Source organism: Zootoca vivipara, chromosome 15 (genome assembly GCF_963506605.1).
Source record: "Zootoca vivipara chromosome 15, rZooViv1.1, whole genome shotgun sequence".
NCBI classification, from domain to species: Eukaryota; Metazoa; Chordata; class Lepidosauria; order Squamata; family Lacertidae; genus Zootoca; species Zootoca vivipara.
Window position 1 is genome coordinate 4,813,369 of NC_083290.1, and position 26,975 is coordinate 4,840,343.

The 26,975-nt window shown below is 42.9% G+C and overlaps 1 protein-coding gene across 1 annotated transcript in view; it reads left to right on the plus strand.

Annotated features, from left to right (window-relative positions):
- The window catches only part of MED13 (mediator complex subunit 13), a 104,754-nt gene that overhangs the window by 66,617 nt on the left and 11,162 nt on the right, over positions 1-26,975 (plus strand). The window contains exons 8-21 of the mRNA XM_035139697.2: positions 1,435-1,545; positions 2,785-3,468; positions 10,696-10,903; positions 11,557-11,623; positions 11,785-11,912; positions 12,945-13,035; positions 14,273-14,487; positions 16,409-16,605; positions 16,934-17,847; positions 19,316-19,483; positions 20,675-20,898; positions 23,731-23,920; positions 25,082-25,529; positions 26,598-26,814. Of these exons, the coding sequence (XP_034995588.1) occupies positions 1,435-1,545; positions 2,785-3,468; positions 10,696-10,903; positions 11,557-11,623; positions 11,785-11,912; positions 12,945-13,035; positions 14,273-14,487; positions 16,409-16,605; positions 16,934-17,847; positions 19,316-19,483; positions 20,675-20,898; positions 23,731-23,920; positions 25,082-25,529; positions 26,598-26,814 (3,862 nt within the window). The remainder of the gene's footprint in view (positions 1-1,434; positions 1,546-2,784; positions 3,469-10,695; positions 10,904-11,556; positions 11,624-11,784; positions 11,913-12,944; positions 13,036-14,272; positions 14,488-16,408; positions 16,606-16,933; positions 17,848-19,315; positions 19,484-20,674; positions 20,899-23,730; positions 23,921-25,081; positions 25,530-26,597; positions 26,815-26,975) is intronic.

Below are 26,975 nucleotides of genomic sequence, written 5' to 3' on the forward strand. Positions count from 1 at the left end.
TCCTCAATTTCCTTCTCCAAATAGCAGGCACACTCTGGATAAATTAATTTATTCCAGCATTTTTAGGAATAATATTTGATCAAGGCACTAAGAAAGAATACTTCCTTGCTTTTTTCCCTCCATGCTGCCAGATTAGTCTGCTGGAATTGGACTCTGTGTCCTAGCTTGGGAGTTAGATTGGGAAGACTAGGCAGCAAGTGGGAGCAATAGGAAAGCTAGAACAGGTGGTGTATTTAGGTTTTTATTTTATTTTATTCTTTAAAGCTATTTTTATTAAAGCTTGAGCAACAAGCAAAGACAAAACAGTATACAAAAGTCCACATCAAATACCAAGCAGATAACAGGGTGTATTTAGTGGGCAGATAAATCACTATTTAATGAGAACTGGCAGGCTCTTGGGAGAAGGAGGGAGGAAGATAATGGCCTGTAATGAAGGCTGTTTTCTTTGTATCTGGAGCAGCAGCAAACCTGCACACATGGTGTGGCGACCTGTGGAAGGAGCCATTTCTCTGTTGAGATTCCTAGTTCTGGCTGGTGCAGTTAAGCTGCATTCAGCCATTCCCTCACTGGAATTTGGACCAGCATTTTGGTTTCCAGCATTGGCCACCCAGATGCTTTGGGGTACACACAAGGAAGGTCTTATGGTAGTGGTTGCCCTTCCTTATCTAGAAGTCAGAAGCAGATTGCCTTTCAATGTGAGAGACTCCATTTAGCTGTCGTGGGCTAACGGTTGCTGATAGGACTACCCCCTTTGTGCTAATCTAATATTGCACAAAGTTGTGGGTATTGCCACACATCTTGTGGTACTGAATTTCTTAAGTTCGTTATGCGTAGTGTGAAAAACTGCTTCTTTTTTCTTTCTTTTTGTAAATCCTGAACCAGCTGACAGTCAACCTCATTTGTTGACATTGTGTGAGACTTATATGAGAGGGACGGAAACTTCACGTGAATCATAATTTTATAGATATGAAGTCCCTCTCATAGTCACACTTTTTCCTAATTAGTTAGTGTCAACATTAAAAACTGAAACAATATATAGAAATGGCCCTCTCAATTGTAGCAGTTTAAATACAGTACTACATTGGATCGATATGTTAAATGTTATCTGCATTTACCTGAAAGTTTTCATCTGTGTACACACACACACACACACACACACACACACACACACACACACACACACACATCGTAAGTCCACAAAAAGTACTAACTTGCAAGGTATTTTACTGCCTGGCAAAACACATACCTGTTAGTCATTTGTGGTACAACATCAGCTTCAAAGAGAGAAAAATCCAGCTTGTCCAAATATGATTCTTTCTAGCCACAGGTGAACCAGGAAAGTGTATAGATTCGGTAATTATATGATCCACCACAGATTCATGTTTTCTCTACAATTTTCATCAATTTTCAATTTGTCTCCCAAATGCAATGCAGGAGGAAGTATTCTGCTACATCAAATGGCGTATGTGAAGATGAGACAGTTGACAAAATGTCATTTTGGGAGTTTGTTGAAGCCACACAGAGGACAAATTGCAGTTGCTCAAGGTAGTTTGCAGAACATTTAGTTGTAGTATGTAAAACTATGCAGGAATCTTTCAGGATCCATTTTATAAAAATTAAAAAACAGTAAGAAGGTAACGTAACATGTTGGTCAATACGTAAGCTAACAGACTGGGTGTATAGGCTCGTTGGAACTTTATTTTATTTAGTGCATTGGTCTTTAACTGATGAGCTGGGATCCACTAACAGGGTTTTGAACTAGGATGAGGCACAACAGCACAATCACCATACAAATACATGGTAAAAAGATAGAAATAAATTGTTCTCCAAATGCAGATTTGGATTAAAGGTGGGTCCTGGGTCTAAAAGAGTTCAAGACTACTGTTTAATGGATTTGTAGCCTGCTTTTTGATGACAAGTCCTTAGATAAAATGCAATGGATACATTAAAAGCCATGCTTAAAAGAAAGGAAATCCAGCCCAGCTAGAGCAAGCATAGGTATCTGGTGTTTTCTCTGCCTGCTTGTCTTTCCTTCTTTCGGTACTTTCCCTGAGGGCAGTTGGTAATAGGTGGGCCAGGGGACAGTCTAGGTCAGGCATAGGCAAACGTGGCCCTCCAGATGTTTTGGGACTACAACTCCCATCATCCCTAGCTAACAGGACCAGTGGTCAGGGATGATGGCAATTGTAGTCCCAAAAGATCAAGAGAGCAAAGTTTGCCTATGCCTGGTCTAGGTGGAACAGCAGCAGCGTCTTGATATGTTATCCTGCCTCCTTCTCTGTCCTCTCTTTTTACTTGGTTGTAAATGCTTCATTAAGGCACATACATTTGCCAATAGTTGTAGGAGGAATGTGTTCCCCTGTGGCAACATAATGCTTAACCATTATTAAGCATTGCATCTGAATGCCTAAACCACAGTTAAGGACTGATGGAAATCAGGATGGGAAGCCACAGTTGGAAGTGGGTTTGCAAACAATGACTTCCGCTAACTGTGGGTAAGCATCATGTGTGCACTGAGAAAACTGTGGTTAAGGAAGTTTTGCCGCCTCTTCATGCTTTCTGCTACTAGTTGGTGTCTCCATGTTCATAAGCTCCAAGGGTAAGGTTTAACTCACTGAGCTAAACCACAAAGCAGTATAGTAATCATGGACAAGTGTTATGTCTGCATATCAACATATTTAGCTGAATTCACTTTTGTGTAATGGTTGCTGAAATGTGACATGCTACTGGCAGTTAACAATACAGATGATTCCCACCCCAATTCTCTCTCCTGCCCCTCTTTAGGTACAAAAGTCTCAAGCCAAGACTTGCAATTCAGCAGGGGCCAGTGCCTCCTGTGGGCCAGCAACAGCAAGCAGCTCCAAAGCACAAGGCAAATGAGAAGCAAGAGAAAGGAGATAAGCCCCAGAAACGTCCTTTGACCCCATTTCATCATCGTGTTTCCATCACTGATGACATTGCCATGGAGACGGACTCGGCCAATCAGAGGCTTGTGATTACCACGTCCGATAACCAAGTGAGGTTTTCAAATCTCAGAACTAATGATGTAGCAAAGACGCCTCAGATGCACGGCACTGAAATGGCAAATTCTCCCCAGCCACCTCCCCTTAGTCCTCACCCGTGTGATGTTGCTGATGAAGGGGCAACCAAAACTCCTTCCACTCCCCAGAGCCAGCATTTCTATCAGATGCCAACTCCAGATCCTTTAGTTCCTTCAAAAACAATGGAAGACAGGATAGAGGGCTTGTCTCAGACTTTCCCAGCTCAATTCCCAGAAGTTATAGAGCCCACAATGTATGTTGGTGCAGCAGTGAACTTGGAAGAAGAAGATGCAGATTCCACGTGGAAGTATTACAAGGTTCCAAAGAAAAAGGATGTGAATTTCTTGCCGCCACAACTCCCAAGTGAAAAGTTTAAGGATGACCCTATGGGATTTGCAGGGTCAGACAACTTACCTTCAGCTACAGAGTAAGCATACCTTATGTTTTAACTTCTAAAAGCAGAATTTGCATCTAATCCAAAAACCTTTTAGTTCTTATGAGAATATAATTTTGTTTTCCTTTGTATTATCATGGTTCAGAAAGAGTGGAACTTCTGGTTCTGCTGTGGGCATTTTAATTGTGGATGTCCAGATCAAAATGCAGAATTATTCAATCAATCAATCAATCAATCAATCGTGTATGTGTATATGTATGAGTACTAGAAAATTCAAATTCTCATTCAGAGTGTGAGAGGTCCTGTATTCAAATCCTACAGGGATTGGATGATTGTACCATTTGAATTTGGTGGGAGGGGGCACAGCATGGGACTGGAATATGTAGTTTGCATGCAGAAGTTCATAGGTTTTATTCCCTGGCATTTCCAAGTTCAAAGGATGTCAAGTAACAAGTGAGAGCCAGTGTGGTGTAGTGGTTAAGAGCAGTAGACTCGTAATCTGGGGAACCGGGTTCGCGTCTCCGCTCCTCCACATGCTGCTGCTGGGTGACCTTGGGCTAGTCACACTTCTCTGAAGTCTCTCAGCCCCACTCACCTCACAGAGTGTTGTGTGGGAGGAAGGGAAAGGAGAATGTTAGCCGCTTTGAGACTCCTTTGGGTAGTGATAAAGCGGGATATCAAATCCAAACTCCTCCTCTTCTTCTGCTGGGAAAGAAATTTGAGACCATGGAAGTTACTGCTTGTCAAAGGATAATACTGGGGTAGATGACTTAAATTATATGTTCAACTAATTTTTGCAGTTTTCCTTGGCTTGGAGATTTTTATTCTCTTTATAAAAAGCCACCTGAGTGATAGCCCATGTCTGCTATAGAGCCAACCTGGTCCAAGAACTCCACTGATGCTATTTGAAAGCTTTTGTATTTCCTTCAGAGAGGACTATGTAACTAGGAGTGTGTCAAATTCTTGAAAGTGGACCTACCATTTAACTGAATACCTCTCAGTGTTCCCTGCTAAAAGAGCTATTATTTATAAATGAAATACCAGTTTTAAAATGCAGCTTATACTGTGGACTTAAAACCACACAATATTTGAATTGGTCTGCCTTTGTTTCCCCTGTTCTCTGTGGCTGATGAATCTCTTTTATATGTTATGAATAAAAAGCTCTGTTTCAGCTAGATGATTTATCATAGTTTCCATTCTAGATTTTTGTTTTCACTTCAGTCAAAAGCAAAATCCCTTTGTGGGTTTCCCAGCTTCTAAGCTTGTAACTAACTCTGCAATACATTGGAATCTGTGGAATGAAAAGGGAAATCATGTCCTCTGATTTTTAAAGGGAACATGACTGAAGTTAACTTCTTTTTGAGCTTTCTCACTTATCTCTTGCCCCATGTCTGTCGGATCTGTTGGAGAGTGTTCTCTTTGATATCAAAGTATCAGCAAGATTTATATCTTGTCCTATCCTATGAGCTCAGGGCAGCTAACTTGAGTTTGAAATGATAGAAATGGCTCTTTAATTGACTTGTAATAGAAACTAATCACAGAAATGGAACCTGGAAAGGGGAGTGGGAAAAGAAGGGGATGGGGTGGGGGTGCAGTCTTAAGAGTTGGCTTTGAAAGACTAACTTTCAAAGCTGCTTTTAAAAAGTGTCTTGTGTGAGGAATCATTTTTGAATGGGGTTGGGTTGCAGGAGGGATGGTTCTGTGCTGTTCTGGAGTCTTTATTTGGCTCTCCTCTAGTCCCTGTTCACAGGGCAGTTGCTCAACATCATCACTTCTTACCTTTCACAGTTGGAACCAGAGGTCTATGGCCTGTGGAGAGATGGCACCTTTCCCTTTCCCTTATCTCTTATCACTTTTTGACTCCCTTCTCACCTCATGTTTGCTTACTGAGTGCTTGCTTCTTTATAAACATTCTTAAATGAGGCAGTGGAGCCATAGAAAGGCTTTCTCATAAATCCCAAAGTCTCTGTTGAACATGGGCCTCCCTTACAGAGTTGTGACCTGGCACCCAGAAGTTCAGAAGTCCTCACTTGTCCGTTGAGTGATTTTTGTGCCACTGGGTTCCTCCTGCTTCCCTTAATCAGTGCAGCAGCATATGGTTCTGGTGGGGGCAACTGAAATGACAACTGGTGCTGCTATGAGGGTAAGTAGTCTTTTCCAGTGGGCCAGAGCGTGAATGTTTACATCGTTTTCTCTCTCTGAGTCTTGGCACACAGTTTGGGGGGCAGTGGAGGGGGAAATGGCAAGTGCTGAGCAGCATGTGCTCCTTTCGGGTGGCTCAGTTCAGCAAATGCTAGGCTTTGCCACATATAACCTGGCAGCAAACCTTGGGTTTATCCCTAAAAGTACATTGGCTATAGCTACCTGCTGAAACTTGGCACAGTAATGAGTTTATCTGCATGAGACACGTGCTTACCAACTCATGTTTGTCCACGCTTTTGAAGTTTTCAAGTATGTGCTTAAAACATCTTAGTTGTATACTTGTAAACATCACTGCCCAACGTCCTATGAGTGCTGGTTAAGTGGCAGTAGGGAGAGCTTTTTGAGGAGTCATATTCTGGTTCCTGTATGTCTAGAAGGGGATCATTCATTTATTTCTTTTTTCTTTTTTGTATTTCCATTGTGCAAAGGCTTCATAGGAACCTTTTTTTTTGTAATTCATCCTCCTTGCTAACCAACAGTGAACTTAATTGTCCTTGATTACTGCTGAATCTCAAAAGAGCTGTTATGTTCCTGAAATAATCCTGGCATAAGGAACTTGCAACTTGTGTGTCTGAAGTATTCTAAGACAATCATAGGAGATGTGTACAGCTGCTGTTGAGACATGAAAATAGAGGGAGATGAAAGGGGCACAAAGCTGGATTGCCTCTGAATGAGCTAATGAAAATAAAGGCAGAACCCACCTGCAATTGTTGGATTTAAGTGGGCATTTAAATCTCGAACTAGGAGTTTGAAAATATGTTCATTGATTTTATCCTGAGACTGGAAGCAGCCCACCAACACTTGATAGTTCCTTTCCCCTCCATATTAGTAGAGGAAAAATGAGTAAGCTTCTCATTTATTTATTTTTATTTATTAAATTTGTATACCTCCCTTAATCTGTAGATCTCAGGGCAAGTACCCAACATAAAAATACAAGATAAAATAACACAAAATACGTAATAAAAACAAAAAACCCCACATAAACCAATAAGCTCTACAGTTTTGTAAAAGCTTAGTGTGCTGCTTGCAACTGTCGCTCATCATTTGTGCATCAGCTGTTAGCTGCTTGGTAACATTTTCAAGCTCTGAATAATATTCAGCTGTTCTTTTGCTCTTGTTCAAGGGTAAGGAAACATGCATTTCCTTTTCGATCTCCTTTTGGTTTAGTTTGTGAGCTTATTTTGAAGGCAGGTGCCAATTTAACAAAACAATGCTGTCAGCAGGTATCCTGTGCTGCTATCTTTCCAAAAAGTTGTTTTGCTTCTGGACAAGATAGTTTTTTAAAATAGAAATAAATCTGAATAGTGCCTTAAAAATGGTATTCCGAAGAACTTTGTTTAGTTGGTCATGAATGAGAAGATCAGTAAAATAGTCTGTTACCGTTCTTTCCCTCTTGAGTATATTCTGTGGCCTGATCTCTGCAAAAGAAATGGCTTAGAATCAGGATATTGAAAGAATTGCCTCCTACCTTATGACCCTTCCACACAGCTCAGATCAGGGGAAGAGGTTTGATCTCTGGTGTCCAAGTAGGACTGGGAAAAGCACCTGCTGGAGACCTAGAAGAGTCACTGCCTAACAATATATATAGGCAGTGCTGAGCTAGAGATGGACCAACGATCTGATTTTGGTATATCCTATATTCCTGTCTGGGCAGAAGATGTTTCATGTCTCACTGCTCCCTGAAGTACAGTTGGTGGGAATACACATGACAGGACCTTGTCTGTTGCCTCACCTAGGTTGTAGAACACCCTGCCTTGGGAAATCAATTTTGTTCCCTCCTGGTAGCTGATGGTTCTGAGCCAGCAGGCCTTTGACGTACTGCTTATTTGAATTAGATATTAGTTTTTCTCCTCTCCACTGTGAAGTCGTGTTATCTGCAGCCCGTTAAGTTTTTTTTTACTGTTGCAAATTCCAGTGTTCATATACCTGCTTCCAGATAGAAATGCCAGCTGTCTTTAATGCTCAGTTGCAGCCAGTTCGTTGCCCACCTGAGAGGCGGTTTAGGAAAAGACCTACTACAGGACTTGATCAAATGTGTCTCCATGGCCGGGGGGGGGGGGGGAAGGAGGCTGAAGCTCCTGTTGGTTGGAAAATCCACTGTGCAAAGCTATTCTCAAGTTACTTGAGGCCTGGGAAAAGCATGCTCCAAATGGTCATGCTTGAAACAGGTTGATTATATTTTCATCTACCACAGTAGTTTGAGGATGTGTAAAGCACCAAAAAGTGAGTTCTTATTTTCACTTCCTGGAATTGAGGTTTTTTTAAATCTCTTTTAACATTCCTGTGGCCTAGTTCTCACAGTACAGTAGTGGTAAACCTTTGTCTGCTGTAGCATTGCAAGCCTGCAGGTGGGGGCTTACATGACTGAGTAAAGAGGAGCATTCACTCAGGGAGGCCCCCACCTACAGCCTGGAAACACGGCAGCCCAGACAGAGGGTTACCACCACCATGAGAAACAGGCTTAGTTTGCAGAGAATCCTCTGGTTGTTTTTAAGCTCTTGCTCAGCAGTTTGCTTTTCTGGAGGGCCACTTTGAGGTGGCAGGGAAGGCGATGGGCCAGTACTTCAACCATCCTCCTCCTGTTCTGGTGAGGTTGGGTCAACTGACCCGGGTTTCTCTCCACACCTCCTTTGCCTCTCGCTCTGCAATGGAAGGACCTGGTTTGCTCTTAGGAGAAGATTTGGCCAGGGCCCCCTGGGTGCTGACCCATATATTAGACCTTGGGTTCCAGTTCAAACTGCTGGCAGCCTTTCAATTCAGAGACTACTTCTTATAAGAGTCTTGCAAGTACTTTCATAAAGCAGCAGTGTTTTTTTAAATTATTATTAGCCTGCTAGATGCCTGCATTAGCCAGTTATGGCTTAACTGAACTACAATGTGAAGCTTCTTTGTCTGAATAGCCTTCCAGTGGTCTTACTGGCCATAAGTGACTGCAAAACTTTGAGCCTTTTAAAAAAAAGTTTGCTAATGTGTTTCTAAATGGATAGTCATTATTCAGATTGCAAATGTTTAACCCAAGGATGGGTTGACTTCACTTGCTGTGTTTAAATTTTTTGAAACCCCATTCAGCTGCTCAAGCTCCTCACATGTAAAAAAACACTCAAGAGGAAGTGAAGATGTGCTACCAAGACCTGCCCCATTGCCATGGAATCACTACACAAGTGCTTCCCGAACTCCGAACTCCCCCTGACCACTTGAAATTCGCTGGTGGTCTTGGCAGACCACTTAACTGTTTTTCCATTGGTTGTAACAATTGCAATGTGCTGAGATAGATGCTCTGTATTTTTTAATTGTATTTTTACTGTTTCCTTTGTTTGTTACATTGTATTTTATTGCATTCCAATTTGTATCCCATATCATTCAAATTGCAATACAGAAACATAAAACATAAGAAATAAAAGCAGCAGTAAAAAGACAGTCAAAAATAATATGAATATTTAATGCAAGTGAATGAAGCTTTGGTGGTCCACTGAGCTCAGTTTGGGAACCTCAGCTCTACAGAGTGAAACCCTCCATGAGTTTGAGCATGACAGTCCAAAGCAGAGAGTCTCTTCTACACATGGAGGCCTGTCTGTGCATTTTAAACCCCGAGGAGATTGAATAGAGACTATCACAGTTAAGGCATGGTCCCAGTGCATGATCTGAAGACACCTGATGCAGCCAACTAACTGAAGCTAATAAATCTAGATCTGATCTTCATAACTGCCTTGCTAGATCAGATCAAGTTTCCCTAACTCCTGCAAACTTTGCAGAGAGTCCCAGCTAGAAGCTGGTCAGTGGTCCCCCAGGATACCACAGTCTCTCTCCCCTGCTCTAGTCTAAACCATCCATTATCTAAACTGTACTGCTGTATGTTCCAGTGAAGCATGTTTCTCTGGTCTTTGTGCACAAAAGGCCTTCATTGCAGAGAATGATGTGAACTCTGGGCAATGAGAGAAGTGGTTTTTGCTTCATTCATTAGCAAAATATGAATTTTAAGAGAAGAACTCCTGCCTGGAATAATGCCCAGAATAAAATTATGGTATAAGCTTTTGTGAGCTAGAGGCTCTTCATTCATTTATCTGATTGTATATAATTTTAACTGATTTTAATAATGTATTTTTATGTTGTTCAAACTCACCCAGGGACCTTGTGGTGAAAGGCATGTAAGAAAATAATAATAATAACCTGTACTGTACCAGTATGGCAGTTAAAGGTAAAGGGACCCCTGACCGTTGGGTCCAGTCACGGACAATTCTGGGGTTGCAGCGCTCATCTCGCTTTACTGGCCGAGGGAGCTGCCGTACAGCTTCCGGGTCATGTGGCCAGCATGACTAAGCCGCTTCTGGCAAACCAGAGCAGTGCACGGAAACACCGTTTACCTTCCCGCTGTAGTGGTACCTATTTATCTATTTGCACTTTGACGTGCTTTTGAACTGCTAGGTTGGCAGGAGCAGGGACCGAGCAACAGGAGCTCACCCCATTGCGGGGATTCGAACCGCCGACCTTCTGATCGGCAAGCCCTGGGCTTGATATTGATAAACATAAGCAAAAGCTGAGATGTGAGTAGTGCTGTCCTTTTTAAAGACCTCATTGTAAAGTGCTGGGAAAGAAGAGCTGACATAAGCCATATACTAATTAGGAACATAAAGACTTTTAAAATACCAGATTGATAATAACTCACATGAAAAACTCAAGAAGAAGAAATCCACTGTTGTCTAGAGTAGTTGTGGGACTCTAGTGAAATTTTTAATTTTGTGTGTGCGGGGCAGGGCGGGGGGATTCCACTATATGGGAGGTGTTGGGGGTGAACTTGTAAGCCGGTACGGTGCTTAAATGTGTTAGACTTGGACAGCAGACAGCTGGGCTCCCTGCACAGCCATGAAACTCACTGGGTGATCTTTGCTTTGGTTGAATTGTGCTGACCAGCCCACCTCTCCCAGGGTAGTAAATGCTGTCTTGAGCACATTGGAGGAAAGATGGGTTACAATTTGAGAAGCAATTAAAGGTTTTAATCACCGGAAGGGTTTTGGCATATGGTTTCTATTCATTGTAACCTGGTCTTTTTCCTGTGTGCAGGTTAATGGTGCAATGTAGAAAACCTTTAAAAGTCTCTGATGAATTGGTGCAGCAGTACCAGAGCAAGAACCAGTATCTAGCAGCAATAGTAGCTGACCAGGAACCTGAAATGGATCCGTATGCATTTGTTGATGGAGATGAAGAATTCCCTTTTCCTGATAAAAAGGACAGGCAGAACAGTGAGCGAGAAGCTGGGAAAAAGCACAAGGTGAGTGAAAAGGTCTGGGTGAAGCCCAACACAGGGAATGAGGGACCAGGAGCACATGCAGAAACAGTAAGTGAGGAATGCACATGAACCAAGAGGATGTAGAGCCTTGCAACTAGTTCTGTGGCCCCAAAGAGATCGCAGAGTAATAGAATTGTAGAGTTGGAAGGTACCTCGAGGGTCATCTAGTCCAACCCTTGCACTGCAGAAATCTCAACTAAAGCATCCATGTGTGTCCTTGTGTTTTTCAAAAAGCAGTCTCAGTGCCTTGCCCCATGTCACACAGTCACCTGTTTATGATCAGTGATAGGGGATAGCGGATCTGGTAGCAAGCGATGGGGAAGAACTTTGCCCGAGAGCGAGTGCCTGTCAGAGTCAGAGCCTGTCAGAAGGGACAACTAATACTCTTGTTTCTGAAAGGCTCTTGGACTTCTACTTGAAGAGCTCCTGCCAGTTGAAATAGATCAGCTTTCACCAACCTGGTGCCTTTGAACTGTTTTGGACAACAATTCCCATTGGCCCCAACTGGCACATCTGGAAGGCACCTGGTTGGCGAAAACTGCCTGACTCTGTATAAGGCAACTTTATATGTTAAATAACTCATGTGGCGTAGTCACATACTCATACGGCCTGCTGCCTCCTTTTGTTGTTTGCAGGCTGAAGATGGGACACCTAATGTTGGAGAGGATGCGATGTCACTTTTTAGCCCCTCTGTCAAACAAGGTAACATAGCTGTTTTTGAAACGCATGCTGTTCATTTTAAAAACTGGATAGAACGACAAGTATGCATTGGTTTATTTAATAGTAGGTTCTGTAAACAAACTATAACATCAGAACTGCTAGAACAGAGTCCATTGGTGAGCCTTTGATCTCTCTCCTTTCAGCAATAGATGCCCAGCGTATTCCCCCTCACAATCGCACAGCGTCCACTAGTTTGTTTCATGAAAATGACCTGGTTGTCTCTTACACTGACCTTGACAATCTCTTCAACTCAGATGAAGATGAGCTAACAGTAAGTGGCTTGATAAGATATGTTTCATAGCTTCTTATTGTAGTGGGGTGCCAAGACACCACATGACAGTGAAGGCAGTGTAGAACTAAAAACAAGAAAAAATTGAACCAGTTTTCATACTTGTAGTTTCTGAGCCATTCCAATAACTCTCCAATCGAACTGGATCTGTTTGTATAATCTTAAGCCTTGCCCTATAACTGTTGTCTGTAAAGTGAGGTATGCATTTTTGGGTTGTTGACTTGAATGTGCAAAGCAGCTGAAGCAGAGTCAGTACCTTAGTAAGGGAACTGCTCAAATAGTATAGATTGAAGGAGGCAGTTTGCATAATAAGTCTCAGCCTAGAGTTGCTGAATGACAGACATGCATTGTGCAAATGGGCTCTTGCTTCACACTTCATCTTTATCAGCCTCCTAAGTGAGGTCAGTGAGGCTGCTGACGGAAACAGCTTGCTTAGATGATCCATTGCCTGGATGATGTGGGGCCCAGAGTTGCATAGGAAAGCCTTCTTAATAAGTGCAATGTTTTGTTTTGTTTTGTTTTTGTGGCTGGCAATCTCTGTGCAACATTTCCTCAAATTTCAGTGGCTATGTTGAAATTTTAACTTAAATCTCCCTTTTTTTAACTGCAAATAATCTTTATCCTGCAGCATCATTTGGAGCAGATTCTGTTTATTTACTTGGTTTTTGGTTGTAAAATTTGTGAATATTGTTATTGTCTGGTGCTGTGTGTTTTTAAATTGTTTCGCATATACATTTTCTGGAAAAGTGAACTAAAATAGCTGGCATCCTAAGAGGTAATTTAGGCACACCCAAGGGCTTTAGCAGGCATTGTGAGCTTTCTGCCTGCTTTGAGTCACAGGACACATCTAATATAAGCTGCTTTTGAAACTCCTGCCTGTTTCTGAATTTACCTATGACATGGCACGGTTTTTAAAGTTGCAAAGTCATTGCTATTGATGAAGCTGTGCAAGACCTTATTTTTACCCAGCGATATCTGTGGAGTCAGTTTCTTTTATTCCTCTTCCCTCCCTAGCCTGGATCTAAAAGAATGCTGAATGGAGCAGATGACAAATCCAACTGCAAAGAGTCAAAAGCAGGAAACTTGGACCCTTTGTCATGCATAAGTAAGCTGCTTTCTTTTTTCTCTCTCCTTCCATGGCCCCCCAAACACACACACTTTGGGGGAACTTCTGGCTAGCCACCCACACCTGTTGTCATATTTGGGATGTGGCTGGATTGGTTGCTTGTGCAGTTGATCCCTTCAGAAAACAGGATTGAACTCCCGACATGTTAGCAAATGCCCAGGGAGTTTAATCCTGCTTGGTTCAGGTGCACAGGAGATTTCTCTGCAGAGAATCTGCTCTCATTCACTCGACCCCTATAGAAAGGTCACCATCTCTCACTGCCTCCCTGGCCAACTTTGATAGCCGGGCAGGACCATCCACCAGTCAAATTACCTTATGACTTTATGCTATCAGATTATTGACAGGCAGGTGTGTCCAAGTCTGTCCACATGGTAGGGAGAGAGAAAGATCTGGCCTGCTGGGCCAAAAAAGGTTCCCCACTCCCTGTCCTACTCTTAGCCCCAGCTAGTTCAAATAGACATGTCTGAATGTACTACGTCACAAGCTAACATTTTTTTATTGTGTGGCTGCTTCTACAGTTAGCATGCACCAGTAACATAGGAATTTGCATTCTGTGACAAAATTGTAAAATAGTAACATTCAGAAGCCATTGGGGAAGCAGTTTGGCTGTCTTGGGATGTTGAAAATCTCTAGAAAATTACTGTTGTGGAATTCAAACTTGATAGAAGCTGGGTGTGCCTAGCTCACTCCAGAAAACAAGTACCACATTTCAGTTATTGGTTGATAACTGCCCATCTTCCTATGCTCATTTGGCCCCACTGGCTGCTTGTTGAGAGTGAGTCACACACATGTTGGGTTGTATCTTTACCTATGATGCACCTACAACTATCTTTCACGTATCTTGGTCTTCTGTTCCTGCTGCACAGATATTCCCCCCCCCCAATTCTGTACCCTTGTATGTAAACTACCTACTTGGGAGACCACTTCATGCAATATATTTTGAAGGGCCAAGCTTACACCAAACAAGTGGGATGAATCACATGGGAACTTCCCACACTAGGGTTCACAGTCCCAGTTTGGGGATTCGAGCACAAGGAAAGAGAATACTAGTGATAAAAATATTAATGGAGTGTACATTTTTATGCTAATGGTGTAGTTTGGGAATCTGCTGCAGCCAAGCATTCAGAGACATGATAAGCTTGTGATAAATGAGAGTAGCTTTGATGTGTGAGCATTCCAACATCTCTCTCTCAAAATCCTTTTAAATCTAAACCAGGCACTGCAGATCTTCATAAAATGTACCCAACACCACCATCCTTGGAGCAACACATTATGGGGTTTTCTCCCATGAATATGAACAATAAGGAGTATGGCAGTATGGACACCACGCCTGGAGGGACTGTCTTAGAAGGAAATGGCGCTACTGCTGGCGTTCAGTTCAGGATTGAAGTAGATGAGGGATTCTGTAGCCCCAAACCCTCAGAAATAAAGGTATGTTAAGTTGTCTTTATTACTGTTATTGCTATTATTCAATAGATTCTTAATTTCAGGTAACAAAACATACCCATACAAAGAAAACAGGGCTTAGCAGTTGTACAGAAAAATAGCAATCGATATCTGTAGTTTTAGACATTCCAAGAAAGGGAACCAAATAAAGTGTCTTCTAAAGTCGATAAAGGGATACCATGTCTTATAGAAGGGGTGCGTCTCATTTCCCCACCCCACCCAGTGAGAATGTTAACTTTGACCATTTTTTGAGCTTAGTTGTTAAATCTTCTATCAGGAAAGTAAAGTTTTAAGTACATTTCTTCATTTAATTGGTGTACCCAGGTCATTTACATTCAAAGTTATTGCAGTTAAGTGAGGCGTTATAAGGTTAATTTAAAATTATGCAGCATATACCAGGGATGATACTCCTGAAACTACCAAGTTTGTTTCTGGGTACTTAGCCAAGATTTTTAAAGCTAAATCTAAATTTGCCTGATTTAGTGGCTATCTAGTTTATATATTGTATGTGTTTGGATTATCAATGTATTTGGATGACTTTGGATGATTTTATGGTTTTACTGTTTTAACCTAATGCCACTAAAGCAGGGGTAGTCAACCTTTTTATACCTACTGCCCATTAATGTATCTTTCTTGATGGTAAAATTTCCTTACCCCCCACCAGTGCTCGATGGAAGGAGGATTCAATTTGTGTTGCAGAACCCCCTACCACCCACCTAGGATCTTGAAACGCCCATTAGTGGGCAGTAGGGACCAGGTTGACAACCCCTGCACTAAAGGCTAGTTAAAAAAACCAACCAACCAGGCAATAGATAATTTCAGTGTTATTACCATATTCCATCAGCAAAAAATACAGATGCTCTGAATTTCAAAAGTGATCAACTTCAACATTCAGACTCCCGCCTCCCTTTCCCTAAACCCTCCAACCTTCCCAACATAATAATCCCTACACCTGTGGTTGGGAGCGGAATAGTCCCTCTTTCGTTCATGAGCCAAATGCTTAGGTGAAATTGGGGAAACTTAAACATTAACCCCCTCCCCCCAGAAACAGAACATGCTTTACATGGTTATATTACAGACAAAAATAAAAGAATAATAGCCCAATTCGTGCCCATTTTGGTTATAGAGCTCATGACTCTTGGTCAAACTTACAGTTGATTGTTTCAGTGGGACCCCAGGCAGAGAAGAAGGCCTCAGTATGTTGTTTTTGCAGGGTTTTCTTTACTTGTTTCTCTCTCCCCCCCCTCCCCTTTTATCATCTGCTGCCAGTCTCCTCCTTCGAGTTCTGTGTCTTCCTCTCCACTGCCTACTTTTCTCAGTTGTTTGTCTTCATTTGGTTGCGGTCCTGGTTGATTTAATACTTTTTAAACTTGCAGTTGTGTGAAGGTAGCTTTAGTTACTCCTTCATAAGTTAATAGGTGTTTGAATGGGCAACCCCACCAGTACCTTATGCCTGCTTCACAGAGTGCTGTAGTGTAAATTTTAAATATCTAACCAGGATAATTCTGTTCTGAACCCCAGCTGATAAGAATCTGCAATACCTGTATCAAACCTTTCAGATCATGGTTTGTTTGGAGCAAAGGAAAAACCAATCCACAGTCTGGATATAATGCTAAGCCAAGGATCGTGGTTTGTTGTTCCTGCTAGCTAGGGAGAGGAACAAAGTGGGAACAATCTGCATGTTCATGGTTAAACCATTAGCTGTGCCCTGTTGTGATGTGCAAACACATCCAGTATAGACTCAAAATGAGCTTCTAAGCCCAGATTTGGCCCATGTATTATTCTACTTGAACTCAAGCCATCTCCCCTGATTCATATCCCAGAGGCAGCAAACCAAAGGGGCAGCTGGCTTTTCTTTTTCCGACTATGTTAGCTCTTCATTTATGCTTTTTCTTTTTGCTTCTAGGATTATTCCTATGTTTATAAGCCTGAGAACAGCCAAGCTTTTGTGGGGTGTTCCATGTTTGCACCATTGAAGACTTTACCAAGCCAGTGTCTCCAGCCCCTCAAGCTGCCAGAGGAGTGTGTTTACCGGCAAAGTTGGACTGTTGGCAAGCTGGAATTGCTTCCTCCGGGGCCTGCAATGCCATTCATCAAAGAAGGGTATGTGCTTGTTTGCGATGTTTTGTACTGCAACTCCCATCATCCCTGGCAGCTGGTTGCTCTGGAAGGGGCTGGTGGGAGTTGGAGTCCAGCAGCATCTGCAGGGCTCCAGGTTAGAAAAAACTGATGTAATGTAACCTCTTTTAAGTGTGTTGTCCTATGTTACCTCTCTAAACGTGCTGCCATGTGCCGTTGTATCTTGACTGTTTTGTCCTATTACTGGCAGTGATTCCCACTGTTTGTCTGCTCAGATCCTTAAAAAAAAAAATACTCTAGAGAATGTACTACTTAAAAGCCTTGGATAAAAATACTTCTCTTTTTTCCCTAGTGATGGGAGCACTATTGATCAAGAATATGGCCCTGCCTACACTCCACAAACACATACGCCCTTTGGAATGCCACCCAGCAGTGCCCCACCCAGTAACAGTGGGCCCGGCATTCTCCCTTCGCCTTCCACCCCCCGTTTCCCAACTCCACGGACACCAAGGACTCCAAGGACTCCCCGTGGGGCTGGTGGGCCAGCCAGTGCTCAAGGCTCAGTTAAGTATGAGAATTCGGACTTGTATTCACCAGCGTCCACACCATCAACCTGCAGACCACTAAATTCTGTTGAGCCTCCCACTGTTCCTTCTATCCCTGAGGCCCACAGTCTTTATGTAAACCTCATCCTCTCTGAATCGGTGATGAATCTCTTCAAAGACTGTAACTTTGACAGCTGTTGCATCTGCGTCTGCAACACAAACATCAAAGGTGCCGATGTTGGAGTTTACATTCCAGATCCAACACAAGAAGCCCAGTATAGGTGTACCTGTGGCTTCAGCGCAGTGATGAACAGGAAGTTTGGCAACAACTCTGGATTATTCCTAGAGGATGAGTTGGACATCCTAGGCCGCACCTCGGAATGTGGCAAAGATGTGGAGAAGCGCTTTGAGGCCCTCCGCACGGGCTCTGCTGAGCATGGCGGGGGATCGAAGGAGGCAGACAGGCTGCCTGATGAGCTGATCCTCTTGTTGCAAGACCAGTGCACCAACTTGTTTTCGCCATTTGGAGCGGCGGACCACGATCCCTTGCCAAAAGCTGGAGCTGTCAGCAACCTGGTACGCGCCGAGGAAAGGGATTGTTGTAATGACTGCTACCTTGCGTTGGAACATGGGCGCCAGTTTATGGACAACATGTCGGGAGGGAAAGTTGACGAAGCACTTGTGAAGAGTACTTGCTTGCACCATTGGTCAAAACAAAATGGTAAGTGTTTGCAGTCATCCCCCCCCCAATAGTGTTTCAAATTTCTCACCCTATATAAAATGCGGACTTGAAAGTGATCACTTAGTTGATTTACCATAAATTGCAAAGAATGGGTAGCTTGCTTGGGTGCACTAATTATACCTAAAATATCTGGAATGCTAATTATTTGTTATTCTCTGGAACGGGGTGGAGAACCTGTGGGTCTCCAGAAGTTGCTGGACTACAGTTCCCATTGTAGCTGACCACTGGCCATGCTGGCTGGGACTGATGGGAGGTGTAGTCCAGCAGCATCTGGAAGCTACAGGTTCCCCATGCCTACCCTGGAAGACTCAAAGTTTGGCTGCTTGAGAAATGTCTGTCTATCTCTTTGATGTAGGCCGCAAAACATACACATGAGTGCTTGGCAGTATGTTGTATTGCAGTTGTGATCAATTAGGGCCTCTGCATGGTGTATGCGAGGGAAATCTGGACGCTCTGATTTTTAAGGAAACTTGAGAAATACTTTCTAAATTAGAGCAGGGAGAGATCTGCCCCTGGGCTGCAGGAATAACTTTTCCAGGATGATAGAAAAGATTATCATTCAGAGATCAACCATCCATCAGAACATGCCTTCAGAACCTATTTATGTGTGCGTCTGTACAAACACATCACACAAAAGCATAAAATGCCCAAACAAGACCTAATTGAACCATCCATATATTTTAAGTTATACTCATGTGAAGCATATTGATTTGTAATTGGAAAAAAGAGGTATATAAAGGTGCAAAATAAAAATATGAATTAGGTGGGACTTACTTTCAAGTTGACCTGGCTATGGCTCTGCTATATTACCTGCCTACTTTGCAAGTTTAGTGTGCATAGGATGTATTTACTTTGCTATATAGCATATTTCAAGGTATCTTTCTGTGCACGTAACTGTTGAGTAACGAAACACTCTGAAGCAAGCATATACTCCTTAGCTTTAGGGGGAAATTCCAAATATTTTGAAAGTTAAGCTCAGCATGTGCTTTGCTTGGTTTCTGGAAGACTGAAATTGAGTATTTCAGTGACAAGCCATATGCTGCTTTTAAGCAGAGTTGTCAACCAGTTGAAATTTTTTAAATCTGTTAATCATTTTCTTTGAAAAAATTAAATGCAAATGGTGTTTTTACTAAGATGCCTTTAGAGATGAATAAGTGAATGCACCTCAAAAACAAAATTGTGCCCTTAACTTGTAGTTTCCCAGTGTTCATCAACCAAAACTGCTTAGAGTTTACATCCCTCATTTTAAACTAACCTAACCAAAGCAGTATACAATAAAATATATAGAGAATTTCATAGCAGTGATGTGGGTTGTATTCTCTGAGCACAGGTAACTTCATGCATTTAATGTACAACACCTGGAGCTTAGAAATGAGTTGTTGATATGTATAGATCGTGACTAGGACACTACTTTGCAACCTCTTTGAACTAACTTTGGTTGTTTCAGTTGGAGACGTGAGCATGCAATGTTCTCAGGACATCCTTCGCATGCTGCTCTCACTTCAGCCTGTCCTCCAGGATGCAATTCAGAAAAAACGAACCGTTCGCTCTTGGGGGGTGCAGGGTCCTCTCACGTGGCAGCAGTTTCACAAAATGGCTGGCCGAGGCACTTACGGTAAATGTTGCCCACAGATCAGTTTCTTTCATTTGTTTGTGTGTGGAGGGGGGATCATTTTAAAACTTTCCTACTCTTTCCTAGTGCATGGGTGGAGGGAATTCAAGGAGCGGTAGTATGTTGAAATGTGAGTTTATGCTCTGTGGTTTGGGGAGGTTATGATGCACTTTTCTTTGGGTTGAATTTTGGTCATGAGTTGTTTATTTTGGAACTCATGATAGGCTGGAAGCATAGGAGAGTATGAAGGAACATTTATAAAGATGCTAGACCTCAAGACCAGAGGACTTTAAAATTGTATCCTATTCTCCCAGTAAAACATAATCAACGATACAGCCTCAATCCAGATGTTGTACCCAAACTATGGTTTGGCTATGAGCTGTAGATTGTGGGCTTGTGTATTCTGTCGTCCCCGCCCCCCCCTTCCGTGTTTCCAATTAAGAAGAAACTCCTAGGTAGAAGTGGATTTCCATTTCAGATTTGGAAGAAAAGTATGGTTACACCTAGCTTGCCTAGGTAGGGCATCATGGGCAACTATGATTAAGGAAAACTTCTAAGTAAAGGAGGGAATTGGTGTATAGCAGGGAAGGATATGGGGTGTGTGAACCCATAGTGTATTCCTGATGGTGCTATGTCAGTGATGTCTGAATTGAGCTACAGAGTCTTACTGTGAATCTTTGTGAGTCCCTCATTAGATCCTTTTGTTCCTACCAAGGTCTTCATGAGTTTTCCCAAGATGTAGGAAGCAAACTTTCGTCCTTCAGCCCAGTACTTTGGATTTGTTTATATGAGGGAAGCCACACTTGCTGCTTGATTTGTTTACATGCCAGCCCCCAATTTTGCACTGCAAATGTTTGGAGAGTATTTTACAGATCACTACTTAATGCCTCCAGCTTTAGAATAATTTTAAGAATACCAATTTTTCATATTGGTATCTTTGTTTAACTCTGTGGACTTCCAGCTTTTGTTTTCAGGGAACAGAGTAGTAAAAAAGGAAGATCGGATGGGACAGAACGGACCAATTTTATTTTGATGGCAGTACTAGGAGTGGCTTGAGAATTAACTTGCTCCAGAAGACATCTGGCATCTCACTTTTCTCTTGGCAGTTGCTTCCCTTGAATCTGGATGGGGATGCACTGTTGCTGTCCAGTTTCATTCTAACATATGGAAAAAAATGTTCCTTTCCTTGCCCAGGAACTGATGAGTCTCCAGAACCACTGCCCATTCCAACTTTTTTGTTGGGATACGATTACGACTTCCTGGTGCTGTCCCCGTTTGCCTTACCGTACTGGGAGAGGCTGATGTTGGAACCCTATGGATCTCAGAGAGACATTGCTTACGTTGTGGTGTGTCCAGAGAATGAAGCACTGCTGAATGGGGCAAAGACCTTCTTTCGGGATCTCACGGCAATATATGAGGTAAGGGAATATGAGAAGGAGGCCCTGCTTGGAGTGCTCCAGAAGGAATCCCCCCCCCCCCCCGCCCTTAATGGTGCCATTTATCAACTTTGCATTCCAGCTGACACTTAAAAACCTCCTGCAGGCCTTATCTCAACAAATCAGCTAAAATGGATGGTAGAAAGAGATAAAAGGCTCATCTCCTTTTAGCAGGGCTTCATTTAAGTAGCAGTTTCCTTATCATGCAGATGCCATCAAGTGGTTAAACTATGTACTGCCCTCCTGCATTTAAGGCTACAAACATGGTTAACTCCAGGTTACTGAATCTTCCCTGTGCTTCTGCGCTGTCTGGCCATTATTCCAAGGCGTTGCCTGTCTTACCCTGCATTTAACAGAAGCCAAAGAAAAGAGAATGTCAGTATATTTGAATCCGTTGAATCTCTGATCAGCAACTAGCTTTATGGCAAGGCTGCGCTGAATACTCTGGCAAGCTGCAATTACTTTATGTGAGCATGCACACACACACACACACACACACACACACCAAACAAACAAACAAACAAACACCCAGCCCACTAGCAAGCCCTGTTTACAGACCCTCCCCTCCCTTCTTCCCTCTCAGTTTGGTAACACGGGGGTTTGTTGATACTTCTCAGAAGGATGGGTTGGGACTGTGGCCTCTATATTTTGAAAGGTTCTAGAGGCGGAATCTTTTTTTTCCCCAGCTCAAGGAATTATAATGTTTTTTAAAAAGAGCTTACAGTACTTAATGTAACAGGGTAGCCACGCTGCATTTTTGGACTAAATCTTGTTAGGGTAAGAGGGTGGCCTTTTGACACCCAAAATGTGTTTCTAGAGCCAACCCTATTCCGGCGATTGTAATACATTTTAGCTGTTTTTAATTTTAAGTTGTTGTAACCCACCCTGAGGCCTGCTGGTGAAGGGTAGGCAATAAATGTAATAATAGCAATAATAATTGTTTAAATTAGTATGTGCTGCCACGTTGATGTTTTCAGGAAAGAAGAATAGTACTAGTCTGTCTCGCCTCATCCCAGAGTATTATTAAGGTGTTTTGCAAAGACCAGGCCATTACTTGGCAGAGCAGAAAGGAAAAGAAATAAAATCCCATTAAAAAAGTAAAAAAAAAGATCCAGTCAGAGTAGGTGTGAGTAGTTCTCTCTTTCACTGGCGGTTCAGTAGCAGATTTGAAACATTTGCTGAAAGTATGGCCACTTTCAAAAGGAGACTCCTTGGTCAAGCCTGCTGAGTTGAAGTACATTGGCAGATTTCACACCATCCAACTCGGGCTCAGTAGAGGGTAGGAGCGGCTCAATCACTTCTTTTGGTGTGTGTTTTCATCTCCGATTGCCAGTTCCTTACCAGCTGGGACTTAGTCATACCTGCACTGATTGGATCATTCATTCTTTTGATTTAGTCTTGTTTTATATTGACATGCAGTTCCTGAAAGGATCGTGCTTTTTTTTTTTTTTTAATACTAGGTCTTCTGACTTAATTATGTGACAATTCTCCCCTCCTTCTGTCTATCTATAGTTGGGGAAAACTTTGTATGCATCAGGCAAAGTGTGCTCTGGCCCACTAATTTACTGTTCTTTGAGTGCCATGACACTACTTTAAAAAAAAATCGTAATCCACTGTTTTTGTGGGTTAATCTGCAACCAAAATGTTTGAGATTATTAAACTTTATGGAGACTGTTGTATAAATGGTAGGGCAAACATATCAGGGTACTGAATCATGTCTTTTATAAGAAAAATATCCAAAACGAGTGTTTTGATTTTGCTGCAGCCTTCTAACATGGCAGCCTCCCTGGAAGAACAGTAGAGGCATCTTTTTGTAGCAAGGTTCATGACGTTATGCCTTGTAGCTTAATTTATACCATGGGTTGCTAATCTGCAGCACAGGCAGCAGCAGGGAGCTGTGGTACTTACTCCTCAGGTCCAAGTTTATTTGCCTTGGCTGCGAGCCAGAACAAAACTCAAGATGATAAAAAGACATTAAAATAACCTCAATGTGTACAGATTGCAGATTCACACAAGAAACCGGGGAAAAATTCTGTTACGATCATATCAGAAAATGATGACTGACCTCAGGGGGTCAACTCTGCAGTCTCTTGCATGAGGAGCATAGAATTGTAGAGTTGGAAGGAACCCCAGAGGCCATTTAGTCCAACTCCCTGCAATGCAGGAATTGCAACCATAGGCGTAGCCAGCGGGGAGCAGGGAGACAGCTGCCCCCCCCCAAATCAAGCAAGTAAATAAAAATACTTAACTAACTGACCAGCCATGTCACAGCTCAGTTCTGCCCCCACCCAATAAATCCTGGCTGCGCCCATGATCTCAACTAAAGCATCCATGACAGATGACCATCCAACCTCTGCTTTAAAACCTCCAAGGAAGGAGAGTCCACAACCTCCTGAGGGAGACCGTCCCACTGTTGAACAGCTTGAAAGTTCTGGGGGAGATTCAACAGCTGCATCACAGCAAAAAGCTGCAATGTTTAGTTGAAGCTCTTTGCTTTTATTTGTCAATAAAGATTCCAGTTTTGGGCACTTTTGGGACAGGAGCAGTGAATGCCATGGATCTGGAAAAGGCATACTGATCTGGGTACTCTTGCCTGCTTTCTGGTTTTATTGTCTTCTAAACTATGTGCAAAATTAATAAAGAGCATTTAAAAACCCAAACCAAAAAAATGCATTGAGATGCTGTGGGCTTTGTGGTGTTCTGCCCAGTGCAATAAAGCGACACTGTCCCATATGTTAGACTTGCGGTCCACTTGTCAAAATATTTGTCCGCTCATCCGCTCATGATGTTTGGTTCCTGCTTCTTCTTTTGCAGTCCTGCAGACTTGGCCAGCATCGACCCATCTGTAAACTGTTGCCTGACGGGATCATGAGAGTCGGATCTGCTGCTTCAACCAAGCTTTCTGAGAAGTCTGTCGCTGAGTGGTTTTCCCAGGCAGCTCACGCCAACAGCGAATCATTTTCTAGACTCAAACTGTATGCTCAAGTCTGCAGATATGATTTGGGTACGTTCCCCCCACCGCCTTCCCCTAAAGCAAGGATAGCCGACATTGTGCCATCCAAGTGTTGTTTGACTCACCTCCCATCAATTGTAGTCTACATAGCCCCTGGTCAGGGATATTGGGAGTTATAGTCCAGTGACATCTGGAGAGCCCTAGGTTGGCTATCCCTGCACTTGTAAAAACATTTCACTGTGGTTATACAATACATATGTGCTGGCATGCAAAAAATGCAGTTCCCATGCTTGAAGTTGCCCATAATTCAGATCTGGTACAGTGCAAGTTGTCCATGTTCCTTGACCCATATGGTTTGCATATTAGTGTTGGGTTGCTAAACCAGACAGAGAAAGCTACGTTTTCTTCTAGGGTTCAGAATGTTCTGAACAGGGGTTGGAAATCTAATTTGATCTGGTTAGGCCAAAGTTACATTAAGTGAACCATAAGTAGTTGTTGGGGCTTTCAGCCAACCATATTTCAGGAGGCAAAAACATGAAGCAGTCTCCTTGGCCTCTGACTCTTAACTTTCTACTCTTGGGGAACTCTTTCCACATCTATTTCTTTCCTTACTCCACCCCCAGACCCTCCAGCACCTAGACCTATGCCAAGCATTTGTGGTCATGTTCAGTGCTATTTTTCTAGAAAAGGAGGTGCCAGAACTCACCATGAATCTTGTTCTCACATAATGGCAATGGCGCCCACCTGAGAGGTGCTGGATATCCGGCTGAAAAGAAGCCCTGGTCATGTTTATGGATGCAAAGTCAGTTTGTGGGCACTGCTGAGTTTGACAGGTGCTCTGTGTGAACTGAGAACTCAACCTAGAAAACCCTTGGCACTCTGGTGCACTTTTGTGTTTTAGAGGAAGATTGGTAGACTGCCTTTTGTTTGGTTGTAAATCATTTTGGCTTATCCTGGACAAGATAAAGTGACTTGGCAAATCTAATAAATAATAATAATAATAAGAAGAATAAGAATAAGAATAATTTCAGGGAAGGTTATCATCCCCCGTGGAATACCGGTAGGTTTCTCTTCTCTTTTCCCTGTCTATTAAACTGTGAAGGACCTACAGTTTGGTGGGTTCTCTGTCTAAATGAATATGATGCTCTGTCAAGTTTCATTAACACAGAAGCAGAAGGTTTGGTTAATTTCTTCTCCTTTTTCTGTTTTAAGGTCCTTACCTTGCTACACAGCCATTGGACAATTCCTTGCTTTCTCAGTCCAGCCTAGTTCCTCCCACCAGCCATCCTACATCTGTCCCGCCTCAGGTTGCAGGCAGCTCTACTCCATCATCCACCCCTTCGTCTGCTCCCAGTAATGCTGTCCCAATGAACTCAAACAGTGCCATCACCTCTGCCACTACCACGGCCAGTTCCACCATGACCACGACTGCCACTTCATCCTCCTCCTCCAGTTCAGCCGGTGGGATTTCAGCGAACAAACCTTCATCCTTTCCACCTTTTGGCAGCATGAACAACACTACTCCTTCCTCCCTCTCCACGCAGCCTGCAACAGTCCAGAACGGGCAGGCGGGGACGCAGCAGCAACAGCAGCCATCCGCAGCGATACCGGGGGAAGCCCCATCCATCCCTCCGCAGCTGCACTCAGAAGTTTCAGAGAGGTAACACGGCAAAGAATGATTTATCAGTTAATGTACTCACTTCCATTTGTATCGTACCTTTCTTCCAAGTCGCTCAAGGTGGCACACATGGTTCTCCCCCTCGTTTATTTATTTTTAAATCCTCACAACTACCCTGTGAGGTAGGTTTAGGCTGGGAGATGGTGACTGGCCCAATGTAACCCAGGTGAGCTTCATAGTTGGATGGATATGTGAACTTGGGTCTCTGAGGTCTCATTCTGACACTCTTGACCGCTGCACCATGCTGGGTTCTTATCCTTAAAGCAAACTGGGGTGATTGGGGACTTTGCTGGAACTTCTCTTCCAAGTCAGATGAGAGAAAATATGCCACCAGTTTGGCACCCCTTTTGCAGGAATCTGATTTCTTGAACAGGTGTCCTTGCTGTCATTAAAATCACATTATAGAAGTTAAGCAGTTGGTCTGAGCTTCAACTTGTAGCTAGCAGCGTTTTGGCCTAAACAGACCAAAGTGTATCCTTCCTTCTGTGCTATGACAGTCTCCAATCTCAACTAAGGACTGTACATGAGCTGCTAAATTTTGAAAGTATTCCAGTTGTAAGCTCCTTGGGGCAAGGGCCTGTGCTCTTCTGCTTTGCAAAGTACCACACACACACTATTTTTTGCAATGTGGAATTTGCAAAGATTGAATTCCCTAGGCTTCCTTCTACTTCCAGGTCAAGTGTTCCAACTCTTGTTAAATCCAGCAAACTTCTGATCAAAATTGAGGAAATACATTGTGACTAATTGTGCCAATGGTTACTCATCTCTGAAGGATGCCTGCATGCCTGATACCTTTGTGTCTCTTATGTTAGTGAGTAATGTGTTTGCTGTGCTCTGATAAGCCTGAGATAATGATGGGGAAGGTATATTAGCTGCAGAAGCTGCAAAGACGGCTTCCCCTTAAAAAGCTGCATAGGGGAGATGGGAGTCTTTCTCTGCTGGGTGAAAAGAAGTCAGATAATTTGTGAACACATAGCAATCTTAACACTTAATGGCCCATACGAGGAAGAAGCTTTCTGTTTCTTATGTCTGCCTGCTTTCTGCTTCCAGCACTATGGACCGTGACAAAGTGGGAGTCCCCACTGACGGTGATTCCCACGCAGTCACCTACCCACCTGCCATCGTAGTTTACATTGTTGACCCTTTCTCCTATGAGAAGAAAGAGGAGGGCAACTCCTCCAGCGTGTGGACTCTGGGTCTTCTCCGTTGCTTTCTTGAAATGATCCAAAATCTCCCTCCTAACATCAGAAACATAGTTTCTGTTCAGGTAAGCTGATGCTGTAATGTGGGAAGCCAAAGGCAGCCTGTTGCTTAAGGTGTTTGCCCACAGTAGTCCTTGGAAGCCTTGTCCCCTTCTGATGGTTGGACTTACATCCTGCCCTAGCTCTACAGCGGCTTTGGGTGGTTTGTGTGATGCTTTAAGGTTCC